Source organism: Bipolaris victoriae, assembly GCF_000527765.1.
Source record: "Bipolaris victoriae FI3 unplaced genomic scaffold scaffold_62, whole genome shotgun sequence".
NCBI classification, from domain to species: Eukaryota; Fungi; Ascomycota; class Dothideomycetes; order Pleosporales; family Pleosporaceae; genus Bipolaris; species Bipolaris victoriae.
Genome location: NW_014575330.1, coordinates 88,414 through 102,270, shown reverse-complemented (window position 1 = coordinate 102,270; position 13,857 = coordinate 88,414). Strand labels below are relative to the sequence as shown.

Sequence of the window (13,857 nt, the reverse complement as noted above, 5' to 3'; positions counted from 1 at the left end):
CATTCTCTTGTTTGGTTTGAGCAAAACTAGGTTTTTTGCTCAACCATTCTGACGTATCCTTTTTTGTTTTGTTTTGTTTTACCCGACCTGTCAAAACTTGACACCTTGTTCATGCAATGCGCGCACACGCACCCCCCCTTTTCTGATTTGACATACTTCTATTCCAAAAACCTTTTTTGGGATGTTTATTTCAAATCAGTATTTTCTCGCCCCAACCCTGCTATTCTGTTCTTGTAATCAACGCCCCACCTCATTTTTTTTCGTTATTTGTCTGAGACGATTTGATGATGGAAATAAGTTGTGTGTCGAGGTTCACAAAACCTTTTGGCGGGCTGTCCTTTTGTAATATTGTTTTGCTTTGGGGACTTCTTTTACAAGTTGCCCATAACTTACGTTCCTTTTTTCAAACCATCCCCCGTTGGTTCACCACTTGTTTTTTATACCTTATGTTCTTCTTTTTTTTGCACCCTTACGAATGTCAGGTGGTGATACCCCTCGCTCATTTTTTGTTTAGCTTGCTTTTTCGCACGACCTTATACCCCCCTTTTCCTTCCCCCCCTTTTTTTTACTTTCCATCTGTACGTAAATATCGAAGTGTGGAGTCCCACGCTTGCGTGGGGTTTTCCCGCTCTTCTCCATGTTTACGGAAGGTGGAAAGGAAAAAGGGGTGAAGGAGAAACTCTTTTCGCGGAGGAGTCGGAGTTTGGAGATATATACCCCCCACACCTTTTTTGTCGATTGAATTGAATTGAGTTGATTTTGCTATTTGGACATTGGGAGAGAGATCTTGAAGGATTTGAAAAGTAGGGAGAGAGAGAGAGAGAGAGAGAGAGAGAGAAAATATACCATTGACTTGTTGTGAACTTTTATCATGTTGTCCACCATCTCCCATCATCCGTTTTCTCGTGCAGACTTTGATATCGTAATGTCGTTTTCTTTTCTCTTTCCCATCCTCACTTCTCCAGCCTCACCGCCCTCCCCTCATCCCTCCACCACTCACACTGCACCCTCCTCACCCCATCCCCCTCAACCCGACTATTCCCAAACGCTTCAATCCTCAACTGCAACCCGGGCACCCCATCACCCTTCTCTTCATACCTCGGCCAAACCGGCACACCCTGCCTTACCCCCACACTCGGGCTCCCGCCCAACGCCACGAAATCCGAAAAAAACGCATGTAGCACCTGTTTCCCCACCTCTGGATACTGGACTCCACCTGCCCCCGCCGGTTCCGCCCAGGTATATTTGGTATCGGCTGTATGCGGCACACCCTTCCACGCAGGAAAAGTGTTGTTAACTGCCCACACGGCTTTGAACACGTGTGCACCTTTGGAAGCCATGCGAACGGCGGTTTCCTGACCAGGACAGACGTACATGTAATCTGTCAGCGCAGCCGAAAGACGATTATACTGTGTAGAATTCGGACTGAACGCGTACGGCCCATTCACCGGATCCAGCGCTGGATCCGGATACAACTTCTCGATATCCTGAAGATCGGCGGGAGTGAGGCCCGGGATGAGCGTGTGTAGGTAGGCCAGGAACTCCGCGTTTGTAGATATATCTCCTGGGGAGTAATATTTCGCTTCGTCAAGTACATTGGTAGTGATGGTGGGAATACGGTAGAACAGTCCCTCCTTACCCGCCTGCGACCCCGCTTTTTCGAGTAAAAAGCCGCCGCGGGTGGGTTGGAAGGGCCACGTGATGCTGTATTCGGAGGCGCGCCAGAGCTGGGTACTTGCGTTTTCCAGGGCGGAAATGGGGGCGGCGCGTAGGCAGGCGAGGATGGCGGTGTCGGAGCTATTTGCGGCGGAGGCGCAGCCCGCGAGGCTGAGGTACTGGCTAAACTGCTGTTGGTAGAGTGGGTACGAGGCGTTGGGGAAGGACCGCGCGGTTACGCTGCCGGATTGCAGGATGGCCTGGGAGAAGAGCGGGGAGGCGCCGTCTGAAGAGTTGTAGTTGTGGAAGAGGTGGATGGCGGTTGAGTGGGCGCCTGCGGAACGGCCGCCCAGCGTAACGCGGGATGCGTCGCCGCCGAACTGTGCAATGTATTTTTGTACAAATTCCAGGAGGGATTGCTGGTCTCGGAGGCCTAGGTTCAGCAGGCCTAGGCGCTCGAAGACGGGCGAGGGGAGGAAGCCGAAGGAGTTTACCTGATTCGCGAATTTTTTTTAGTATATCAAACGCATATCTCTTTTTTTTTTTTGGATATGGTACTATCTTACTCTGTAGTTGAAGTTGACGACGATTAATGGCTCGCGGGAATTAGATACGAAAGATGGTCCGTCGAAACTTCTTGAGCTACCAGCTACAAACCCACCCTGATTTTGTCAGAAAAGCACGGTCATATCAACATAGCAAACCGCAACTCACTCCATGAATCCAGACGAGTACAGGCAATTTCTCATGCGCCGATACATTCTGCGGACGAAACACATTCATGTTCAAACATGCCTCGTTAACCTCGTACGTGATATCCCGCGGATCCTGATGGCACGAAAATCCATATTGAGTTGCATTCTTCACGCCCTCAAACAATTCCGGGGGTCCAACGGGCGCGAACCGTGCTTCTCCTACAGGCTGCGAGACATAATCGATCCCGAGCCAGGCATCCACGGGCTTTGGCAGCGGCTTCTTGGTCAGTGTCTGCGAGATAGTCGTACCGACAAAGCTCCCGTAGCCGGGAAGCGTGACTTGGGGCGCGGCCTGTGTCGAGGCGACACTACTCAGCCATACGAGGGTGGTGAGAGTCTTTTGAGCCATGGTAAGACGAGTCATGACGCTGACGTAAAGTTGTGAAAGCAGCTCAGAGCGAGCAGCTTCGTCGACAACAAGAAGACGTTGCAGTTGGAAATACATTATGTTCTATTCAGGTTAAAAACAGGGCATGTTCTACATACAGACTCCGAAGTCGGGCCTTGCCAGTATCCGCTTGGTAAGTATACGCAGTATTACCCTCTTCTCCACCTGTCTTGGCCCAGTTGCCAAGAGATACAGTGGCACAGGCCTTGGGACCTGCTCGATACGGTGCTTTCGATAAAAATTGTGGGGTGCGAAATTGCGTGACTAGCGATTCGTTATCGTCAACGGTAGACAGGGCCGGTACTTTTTCTACGAGCCGACATGACGGACGTTGGAAAATGTGGAGCAAGCCATGGAAGGTATCGCGACCGTCAACGCTGCTTCGGGTAATAATGTCCCCGAAACCGGGCTTGCTGCTGCCGATCCCTCGTATGCGAACCATACCCAACTCCGAGGCATAGACCTCACCGCTGACTCTTGCAGCCAATCTCCGACTCGAAAATATTCGAATATTGCCCCAGAAATACGCCCCGTTGTGAGCGCTCGTTACGAAGAATGTCATCTTCGAAGACGGGCCTTTGTGCTTGGAGTCTTACACAAAGGCAGCCTTTGACGTCAGCGCAGCCAATCCGATAGAGCTGTTTTTGGTGCTTGCTCAACTCGGTAGATGCAGAGTTTGACATTCAACCTTGCGAGCTCCCACCGTCAAATCCTTTGTCTAGCTTCTTCAATGCCTCCTCGACCTCCACCGCTCTCTCTTCCCCACCCCTGAGGCCTTGCACACGGGGCAGATCACGCATGACTTGCTGTACCAGATCCTCAAGTGCTTTTGGATCCCTCATGCTACCTAGCGTAGCAGCATCGACTTTTCCTTTACCCTTGCTTCCTGTATCTGAGCGAGATGTCAGTGGCTGCTGGGGCTGAGGCTGAGGCTGTCGTTTTCGCAACATGACCTGCCCTTGTTTGTCCATGTAGGTTTCGTACCCTTGTTGATCGAGCACTTCGTCAGGCACGCGGACATTGACGGGTGATCTGTTGTTGCTCTCGCTTGCCGCTGCAGGAGTGCTTGAAGAAGATGATGAGTTCGTCGAGGTCTTGGCTTTGTTGATTGCATCTTGACTATATCTCTCAAGCGCATGAATGCAGTCTTGGTTTTCTTTGTTGCCTTCCATAAGGAACCGCAGACACATGATGGCATGCTCGCGGATATATGGGTTGTGCTCGTCATAGGAACAGCAATTCAAGACTGCCTCAATACCACCCAGAGGACGGATCTGGTCTTGTACTTGTTTGTTCTTCCACACCAGGGAGCTCAGCACAAGTACGGCAAGCTTCTTAAGGTTGCGCCATTCAAAGTCTGAGGGCTCATCGGCGGCTTCATCCATGTACGGCCTAGGTGATGGTGATGTTGGTGGAGGAGCATAGGCCTCTGCAGCTCCTGCTGTAGTGTCATATGGTCGCTCTACAGCAACCGGTTGGGGTTGTGATGACTGTTGTTGCTGCTGCTGCTGTGAAGCATCTCCCTCTGCTGGTGCAGTTGTGGGTTGGGCATGTTGAACATTCCTCAGAGGTGGTGGTGACAACTGACCCTTAGGAATCGCTGCATCGAGCTCTTTGAGCAACGTAACTAGCTCGTGAGAAATCTCCCAGTTACTTAGCATCCTCTTCCATGTTTCGTGTTCAGTCAGGATAGCGAAGAACTCCAAGTATTGGTAGACGCCCTCGTACATGCGCTCCATATCCCAGAGATTGAGGGGAAAGTCCTCAGGTTGTGCATGTCCAGCCCGAATTTGTCCCTGGAGAAAAATGAGTGCGCAAGTCTGTGGAATGATATGCCGCCGGAACTCAGTGAGCAGGAAATTGACCATGTGAACGTCGCCCTGATCGACTTGTGGATGGTTCGCTTTGAGATGGCCTTTGGCGGGCTGGGTACGAGCTTGCCTCGCGCGGAAGATGTTGGTGAGAAGTTTCATTATGACGGCCTGAGCTGGCGATATAATATCCTTGGATCTGGTACATTGTCAGTTGAATTCTACCAAGTCACCCAGTGGACTTACTCAGATTCTCTGAAAGCATGATAGGCAAATGGTAGAAGCTGGTTCGCAAGGATGGCTTCCATGATTTTCACCATGAACTTGAAGTAGAGCTCTTCCTCCCTCAGGTCCCAGGCAGCAACAAAGATCAACAGCTCGCGCAGTAGATTTCTTCCGTTGTCTTGGGCAAGGAGAAGATGGCACCGAACACCATGCATGCTCCTCACGCTACTGAAGACAGTCGGATCCGAGTGATATCCAGGCTGTCCCTCTTGTGGCTCAACGATGCCAGCCATGATGATCATGGGTAGAACTTCGATCTCAGTGGGTCCCAGAATCAAGGGAACATCTGTGAGTAGACCTCGGCCTTCATCTCCAGGAATGTCGTCGTAGTCATCGTCATTATCATCGTCGTCCTCTGGTGGAGGGGAAGTTGGAGAGGCTACGTCACTGATTAGCCCTGATGGTCGGTCGGGGTCTGGCTCCAGACGCTTGAGCAAGTCTTCTTTGCCATTCTGAAGAATCTCGGCTCCAAAGGATGGCGGGTATGTCACACGGAAATCGATCTCACCTGCCGGGGGAGACCGTTTGATGCTGGGATCTAGTAACGAGTCATCCGCTGCTGGTTTCGGGGACTGCTTCTCCCCATCCTGGGCTGACGATGGTTGGTCTTGGCCGGACTCGTCCCCTGGTAACACGGTAATGGATGAGCGCATTCGGTCAACCTCAACCTGGAGCTGGTTGATGCTTTTTGCCAGCGCTTGCACGCTCTCCTCATTCTTGGCATGCTGATCGACAACCTTGCGGTATGTGCTGGACTGAGTGATTTGGTCCCGGTATCTGGCAACAACGTCTGCATAGAGCATGTTCCATTTCTAGAGAGGTCAATAGGGACTTCGGAAAGAGAGACTAGTCTCCACTTACGTTCTTTTCTTCTTCGCTCATGGTTTGCCATCGTCTTCTGCACTCAGCGGCAATCTCATTTGCACCAGCCTTGACTCCGTGCTGTGTGAGAGCCTTCTTGACGTCATTTCCAGTCTCACCAATGTAGAGTAGGAAAGGGGACGAAGCGGGTTGTTGAGGTATCTTAAACGTGTCCAAGCTCCGCGCTGCGTGACTTGGCAAAGGCTGTTCTTCTGGAGGTGGTTCTTGATCCTGTTGCGGAAACTCATCCATTTTGTATTTCATATCGGCGAAGTTGGGGAGCTCATTGTCCAGGTGGCTATCAAAGAGTTCAATCCAGAGCATGAGTTTGCGCTGCTCATTCTTGGCGATGAGATTGTTCAGGAATTGTAGGCAAGTGATCAATAGCTTCTTATATGCATTGATGACGCCCTGCCATTTGTCCTCGTCTTGAGTTCCCGCTTCGCCGTCGTAGCCCCTCGCCGTGACACGCACACAGACATTTATGAGAGCGAATATGTCCTTGTCGAACAGCCTATCTGCACTGAGATTCTGTACCCGCTCTCCATGGACCAACACGTTGCGCGCAATGCACACAAGCTGGTTCAGCCGTTCCAGATCTCTCAGCAGGCTCGGTGAGTAACTAGCTATGAGGGGACCCGACAGCCCCTCATATTCTGGAGCTGCAGGATCTGGCGCAGCAAAGCAGCGACGTTCGAGCGAGGGAACAGCGGCCTTGAGTACGCCTGCAAGCTCGTCCCAAAACTCCCACGAGAGGCCGAGTTCTTCGCGCAACTCCAAGCTCTTGCGCGACTCCTCCAGTGTTTTCTTCACAATGTCGCGCTCCAACATGCGCAGCGTATCGTCTCTGATATAGCCGGGATTGTGAAAGTGAACGGTATAGGGGGCGAGTGCGAGGCGAAGACGGGTAAGGTATGGCCTTGCTGGTCTGCCATTTGAGCTCTCCGGGCGCTCAGACTCGCCCACGCTCTCGGTACCGTTGACGCTGCCGTCGACCATGTTGCCTGTCGAATTCTTCACAGTAATTGCTGGCGATATCGCGTGCTGATTCCAGTCATGCCACAGCTGGTGTTGGGCGAGTAGGCAGCGGTACACCCATACACGGATAGGGCCTGGAGCGCGTAGGATGCGGTAGAGGTTGTTGGAGGCCAGCTCTTGGGCAATGTTGTGGTACTGCGCCAGCGCTATCGGGGCAAAGGCAAGGTGGGCAGGATTTTTGGAGGCGTCTGAAAAAGGCGAAGGCAGATCAAGGGCAGGAAGCAGCGAATCGGAGGGCGTGGAGAAGCTGGAGTCCGAAGTCATACTATCACTTGGGAGGCGTAGAAAAATTACGATGTCAGGCACAGAGGACCCCCACCATGCCTGCCCCGCCTGACGTCGTTTCTCCACTGGGCTGGCCTGGCATACTATGCAAAAAGACAACGCCACATCACTAATCAATGAGGGCTTCCCATAGGATTTCCAAAAATGGTATTGTATTCATTCGTGCCAACACAGATTGTTGACAACAATATATATGTATGGAGAAAAATGAACCGCGCACAGGCACAAGTAGCCAAACGCGTCTAGTGGCTCCAGCTCGATCTTGGAAACAATGTAATGTGAGTCTTGACGCATGGTAATGGCATCTCTCACGGACATGAATTGTTCCGTTTGTTGTGTCACGCATATAAAAGAAAGAGTGGACGACAAGCCGGTGCTGGTAATGTATAGAGACTTACATACCCTCGGCCTTCAGTCTTGCCGCCATAAATCTACTTACCTTCTTCGGCTTTCCATTTCGCTCTTCCATGATTGGGTTCTCCTCGTCCTCTTCTGTCGCCTTGAATCCACCCTGTCGCTGGATAAATCGATTCCGCGCCTTGTGATACTGGGCTTGGATTTCGCGATTCAAAAGAACCTGGTCAAATTCATCAGGCGCTTGAGGCTCTGACGGTAAGGGGACGTGCTCAGTGATTGTTGAAGCTAGTGTCTGACCAGCAGGCCCAGTCGGTACAGGCGGCGCTTCTGGGACAGGAGGCGTAGGCAGTACTTGTGGAGTGTTTGCTGAAGCACGGGCACTCTTGAACTTCGAGATCTTGCCCGGCTTGGGAGGTTCTACTTCAGACGGTGGAGCAGGTGCAGATCTCTCTACGATGGTGTCTGCAATTGTTGACACTGGTTTGGCCGCCGGCTGTGTTGTTCGTTTTACTTCTGGCACTGGCTTCGGAGCTTCAGATACGTCGACTTCATTCGCGAATCGCACGCCCTTCTTCTTTGACTGTTCGTCGCCACCATCGTCTGTTGACTGCGCAGCGGACTTTGATGTATCCAAGGCCTTATCAAACTGCTCGTCTTTCTGTATACGCATGGTGCGAATGTCGCCAATGTGCTCGTCTAATGGGCGATCGTCCGGCCGCGGTCCAATATTTTCGAGCATGCGAGCACCCAGCTTCTTTTCAAGCTCCATCATCTGCTTTCGATATTCCTCAGTGATGACGGGCCTTGTGCTCCGACCGTATTCGTCTTCCTCTTCTTCATCCTCGGTGTCGTAGTCGTATTCATCGTAGTCTGATTCGTCATCAGAAAATGATGCAGTAGGCTCATCGAGGTTCAGCTCTGCAACGACTCGTCCAACTTCTGACATGCCATACTGCAGCATCTGCCTTCTAAGCTCGGCATCTTCTGGAGACTCGTCTTCGGGTATAACGGCCGACGAAAGGTCTTCGTCGTCCTCGAGCTCGACTGCTCTGACACCCTCTGGAAATTGCACCGACGCAAGGTCTTGACTAACTTGAGGTTTCGATACCGGCTTCACCTGTGGCTCGACGTCGACCTTCTCAGCGAAGGACACAGCTTTCTTTGGAGGAGACTGGTCCGTTGCAGTGCGGTTTTCGACAGGTGCCGGTTCCGACGAAACAGTAGGCGTGGATTCCTTCGCAGGATCTGAAACTGGCGGAGAAGTGGACGAAGGTTTCGGTGGTTGTTCCTTTGCTTGCGCCGCATTCTTCTTCTCCAGTTCAGCCTTCTGAATCCCAGCCTTGCGCAACACATCCACAAGCTCAGCAGCAGCCTTTCCCGTCTGGTTGACTGAGCTCGATATCTCGTTACCTTCTTCGTCTAGCTCTTCTTCAATGTCCATCATTGGTTCGCCTTCTTCATTGTCCATCCCAGGCTCTAACAGGACATCGACACCAGCAAGCTTCTTCTCGGCGGCATCAAGGTTCTTCTCGATTGTAGCACTGTTGGTTCGCACATAGTCAATGCGTCTAGAGATCTTGTTAACAACTTCGTTACCAGTGCTTTCGGTTGACGATTTCTTGCGGAGCAGCTCATCGAGCTCTTTTTCATTGAGCAACTCGAGCTCCAGTTCGCGTGCCATCTCACGTATTTGTGAGGGCGAGGGGTCACCGGCAGCCTCGATTTCTTCTTTGAGCGCCTCATACTCTGCCTCCCAGGTGGTCCAGTGATTCAAGGACTTGCGGAGCTGGTCAACAGTCTGTTGAAGCTGCACTCGGCGGCGTTCAATATCCTCTAGAGTACTTTGTGTCGAGGCTGCCATTATGTCGGTGTTGTCCTAGAGTAGACGAGGTGAAGGAGGAAGAAGAAGGGAAAGAAAAAAGTTGGCGGAATTTGTCTGCAGAAAATGGCCGAGCTTGGCAGTTAGCTCGCCCCGCAGGGGGACCATGCGCGCGCATCCAGAGCACTGGCGTCTTACAATGCTACAACCAACTTCGTATGTAATTATTCACAAAAGCTCGCCATCGCATTATTTTGTTCACTCGTATTGGGAAAGCAAGCCATGCTGTCGGTCTAACAGAGCAATAAGCGAAATCCTACTGCTGAGTAATCAGCCCAAGACAAGTTACTCGCCTGCAAAGCTTCACATCACCTTCGCCTCACCTCCGCCATGTCGAGATCCGGACGCGCAACAGGCGCGTCGAAGCAGGATAGCGGTGCGTTTGCCCTTTCTAAATCTCTATATAACCTATCTTTGCTGCATGCGCCGCGCGAACCTCTCGCTGATGCTCTCTCAGGCGTATGCCCCGTCTGCAAGGCGTCGGGTTACCTTGACCCGAACATGCAATTCAAAATCAACCCTACGTGCTATCATTCCATGTGCGATACCTGTGTCGAACGTCTGTTTGGAGGCAACAAAGGAAACAACATATGTCCTGTGGCGGGATGCGCAAAGACATTGGCATATAGGAACTTTCGAAGGGCAACCTTTGAAGATTTGAAGGTGGAAAGGGAGGTGGATCTGCGAAAGAAGGTTATGAAGATGCAAGTGAAGTTTGCCGTGCACATATTGGTGTTGGGCTAACAGCAGACCAGTATGAACAAAACAGAAGACGATTTCGAGACGTTGAGAGATTACAACGATTACCTAGAGCAGGTCGAAGAAATGACCTGGAACCTTATCCTCAACATTGACGTGGATGCGACGTGGAACAAACTTCACCGGTTCGAAGCACTCCAAAAGGCAGATTCGAATGCCGCTACTACAAAGCGTGACGCTGGGAAGAATGGTGGTGCCAAAGGTACCGGCCAGAAGGATGATGGCGCTGATCTCATGTTCCATGGACTCAAGAAATATGTTCCGCCACCAAAGGAGCCGCCTTTCGATCCATGGGGAGGATACAATATTGCTCCTCAGTACTACGTACTTCAAGACAATTACGATGTCGACTGGTATGCGCGTATGAAGAAAGACTCGGCACATCTTGTTGGAGGACACAGTCTGCAGGACTACTGCGACCGCGCGTTGCGCGAAGCCTTTGGAGGCTTCGGGGTCTTTATTGAGGATGAGATCGCAGCAAGGGATGCTCCGTCCATGTCTATGGATGCAGATGTCGGCACCGAACATGCAGCAGCGGCTGCCATGAGTGGGAAGGAGGCGAACATGGACGACATCTTCTAATCTTCTTCTACTATGATACCCGGCATAATGCCAACATTGGGCGGCGTTTGCAAAAGATCAGTGTATCAGTACTTGAGAATACGGCGTTTTGTATGTAACAACATTAATGAATTGGATTTGCCATACCTCATGTTCTACGTTCCAAGCTCCTCCGTCGAATCTCCCCTGCTGCTCCATGATACTCTAAATCATCATACTCAAACTGCTCTTCTGGTAACGCATACCCCTCGCCACCTCTAACCTGCCTTGTCCGCGCAGCGATCGGATTAGGATTGGCTTCCGGGTCCTGCGAGTTATCCAGAGCTCCCTTCCTCTCACCCGCCATTCCATCTACCGGCTGAAAGACGCCTCTCGTCCTTGCTCCCTTCAGCACCTTAACATCTACAGCCACCGCCAGCAGCGTTGCGAGCAAACCCAGCAGCGCGAAGCTAAACAGCGCCTTGTACTGCCTACATATGTTCACTCCTGTATCAGAGTCCCAATGCGAAGTATCACAGACACCCGCTACCGTGCCGGAAGTCCATCTCGCCAGCAGCCCGAACGACACAATCCACAGCACCCCGAGTGAACCGTTGACGGCGATATTCAAACCCGGATTAAGACCGTGGTATAAATGCAGCACAATAGTCGATGCAAGAGCGACAATAGTCAGGACTGATACCACCATAAGCTATTCCCGAATTAGCCATCGATCTCTTTTCTATATCCCTCCGTCGCACCAGGCAATGATGCCCAAAAGGGTTCAATCAAATCAACATTCTGGGATAATCGTACCAAGATAAACGTCCAGGGCAACGTATACCCATCCCGCGATAGTTCGCGCAAGAAATACGATATAATACCCGCTACCACGAGCGACGAGACTAGTTGTGCGCTTCGCGGAAGGTGGAACCAGAGGAAGGGGTACGGCGTGGGTTTCACGCGGTCTTTACGCGTCGCCATGGCGGGCGGGCCGGGCGGGTAGTGAGAGCAAGAGTGCTGTTTCTCGGGCGGTAGACACGGGTTCAAAGTAAAAAAAAAACAATCTACAGTTTGTGCGATGGGGGAATAAATGAGTGTAGGTGGTGGGTTTAGTTACACGTGGGATTCGGCCGCTGGGTGGGATGCACGGGGAGGCGTTTGGTTAGGGTTCAGCTGGGTGGGCTATTTCTGGTGCCGCGTGTAGATCTTTGATGCCGAGATCGAGCCGTGACGGCGTGTTATGTTTGTTATGATGACGGCATTGAATTCTAACAGACAAAACTCCCGTAGAGATCTTGCTGGAAGTGGTTTTGATTATTGACACTAGGAGGAATTATCTCATGCTAATGCAGAATGTACGCTTCGTGACAACCTTGCGGTCAAGCTGTGCCAGCTATCACACCGCATAGGTAGGATGTTGAGATTAGCGCTGCAGCTAGTGTCGGTATGAAGGACGCCAGTATGTTGAATGTATTGTATGCTATTGTTGGGTTCGCTGTAATTTACCCATTACTTTTATTAGGATTGACCATGCAAGTTGCTTACAAGAGTAGACACAGATGCAGGGTATGCGTCAGATGTTGTATAATAGTGCAAAATTCGCGGAAAGTAAAACTTGGGATAAAGCGAGTAGAAGCTAGATTTCAAAGCATTTAGTCTAGAAAATCCTGGATACTGATACATGGAGGGGATATTACCTTTAGCGTGTATTTCCCAGTGCAACCCCATGGCAGCCTCTTCTACCGTCTTTCTCTACGAAGGTAACACCGGCCATTTTATTGGCAACCCAATAAGCCGTCTCTCGATGCAGAGTTTTCGTGTCAAAATCATAGTCGTCGCTGGGCATCTCTATCTTCTAGTTAGTCTGTGGTCTTTGCACATTTTCTAACCGGACAAACCTAGAGGCACCTTCAACCTGGGATCTTCGGCAACCAGTCTTGCATTTCCGGGCGCAGCCACAGAAGAAAACCCGTTCGCAAGGCTTTGGTAGATCGCAAGCATATCCTCGATATTCTCATCCACAGCATTACCCGATATGAGCTCTTTGACCAGACCACAAATGCAGACTCGTGCGAGGTGTTTGAATAGTCTATCTTTATTAAGTGCTAGCCTTTCGGGGAAACCTGACTTTTGCGGAAACACTTCTTCGTATCCAATTCTCGCGTTAGGATCTACAGTCTCTGCAACCAAAAGAAGGTGGTATTGATCGGGAACCGAGGATTGGAACGTTTGAACCTGTATATCAAGCTTGACATTTGGACTACTACTGCGTTGACGGAAAGCTTCTTCGATTTCTTTTTTTACTGTGGCACTGAACTCTTGGTATTCGTCTTCTGGTGCGTGGGCGATGATACTAATAATTGTTACCTCCCCTCGTTTCTCCAGGATGAAAGCCTTCAGTGGGACTTGGAGTGGCTTGACCCAGAGCTTTATACGTCCAGGGATCTTGACATAGTCGGTATGCCATCCTTGTTCGTAACTTGTGTCAAGCTTGATGAAATCCTCACCAATCCCAATAGCCTTCAGAGTAGGTAGCAGGACTTCTACCACATTGTGGTAAGATGGGGCTTTGACACAAAGCGTCCCTGCTCTGATGGTTAACCCAATCCCAGCCTTCGGGATGATCGGTTGGATGTAGGCGGCAGCTCCCAGGTGTGAGAAAAGGATGTATGGTATCATGGCAATCATGAAAATTGCGGCTGAGCCCTCAAAAGTGATATCTAGATACTTTCCATCTTCGATAACCTCTGCTTTGGGGTTCTTGTGCGGCTTGAAAACAAGCTGTCGGCTTGCAATCGCGTTACCTTCTACGACTGCTCCAGTGAGGTATGCCATAGTATCAATGGCGATAGTGTGTTCGACACGTAGCCCACCGATCCCTGGTCTGTTTGCGCGTATAGAATTGATCTGCACATCTCGATTGAGCAGGGTGGAAAAGGATAGGACATCCCGAATTAGTCCGCCGCCCCCTTCGAAATGGGTGCCTTCCAGGACTACAAACTCTTCGGCCGCCATTTCTTTAGTCTTGAGCAGGCTGGTGATGTGTACAAATGACCAAAAACTGTATGTATGCACAAATAGGACTGATAAAGTGGGAGCTGTTGGTACAGATATTAGCGTCGGGTAAAGTAGACGCATAAGTGTCTGGTCAGGAGGTAGTAGCGAACTTTCGAATGGATGGGTCCTCGCAAGGGCAGTGGCTGTTACGATGGCACGCAGACGCCTCTAAATGTACATGAG

At 50.9% G+C, this 13,857-nt stretch overlaps 6 protein-coding genes across 6 annotated transcripts; 1 reads left to right on the top strand and 5 right to left on the bottom strand.

Moving 5' to 3' along the window:
* Positions 1–953: 953 nt before the first annotated feature.
* On the bottom strand, positions 954–2,856 carry COCVIDRAFT_103788 (hypothetical protein; the record flags this gene model as incomplete). Its single annotated transcript, XM_014699440.1, has 2 exons — positions 954–2,150; positions 2,371–2,856. 2 exons carry the CDS (start codon positions 2,854–2,856, stop codon positions 954–956), a joined length of 1,683 nt encoding a protein of 560 aa, XP_014554926.1.
* A 626-nt stretch (positions 2,857–3,482) lies between these two features.
* On the bottom strand, positions 3,483–7,058 carry COCVIDRAFT_103753 (hypothetical protein; the record flags this gene model as incomplete). Its single annotated transcript, XM_014699439.1, has 3 exons — positions 3,483–4,809; positions 4,857–5,707; positions 5,757–7,058. 3 exons carry the CDS (start codon positions 7,056–7,058, stop codon positions 3,483–3,485), a joined length of 3,480 nt encoding a protein of 1,159 aa, XP_014554925.1.
* Positions 7,059–7,473: 415 nt separating this feature from the next.
* Positions 7,474–9,297, bottom strand: COCVIDRAFT_28098 (hypothetical protein; the record flags this gene model as incomplete). The annotated part of the gene is made up of 1 exon (XM_014699438.1): positions 7,474–9,297. One exon carries the CDS (start codon positions 9,295–9,297, stop codon positions 7,474–7,476), a length of 1,824 nt encoding a protein of 607 aa, XP_014554924.1.
* A 348-nt stretch (positions 9,298–9,645) lies between these two features.
* On the top strand, positions 9,646–10,656 carry COCVIDRAFT_39260 (hypothetical protein; the record flags this gene model as incomplete). The annotated part of the gene is made up of 2 exons (XM_014699437.1): positions 9,646–10,019; positions 10,071–10,656. 2 exons carry the CDS (start codon positions 9,646–9,648, stop codon positions 10,654–10,656), a joined length of 960 nt encoding a protein of 319 aa, XP_014554923.1.
* Positions 10,657–10,783: 127 nt separating this feature from the next.
* Positions 10,784–11,598, bottom strand: COCVIDRAFT_103677 (hypothetical protein; the record flags this gene model as incomplete). Its single annotated transcript, XM_014699436.1, has 2 exons — positions 10,784–11,326; positions 11,431–11,598. 2 exons carry the CDS (start codon positions 11,596–11,598, stop codon positions 10,784–10,786), a joined length of 711 nt encoding a protein of 236 aa, XP_014554922.1.
* Positions 11,599–12,501: 903 nt separating this feature from the next.
* Positions 12,502–13,632, bottom strand: COCVIDRAFT_103700 (hypothetical protein; the record flags this gene model as incomplete). Its single annotated transcript, XM_014699435.1, has 1 exon — positions 12,502–13,632. One exon carries the CDS (start codon positions 13,630–13,632, stop codon positions 12,502–12,504), a length of 1,131 nt encoding a protein of 376 aa, XP_014554921.1.
* Between the last annotated feature and the right edge of the window lie 225 nt (positions 13,633–13,857).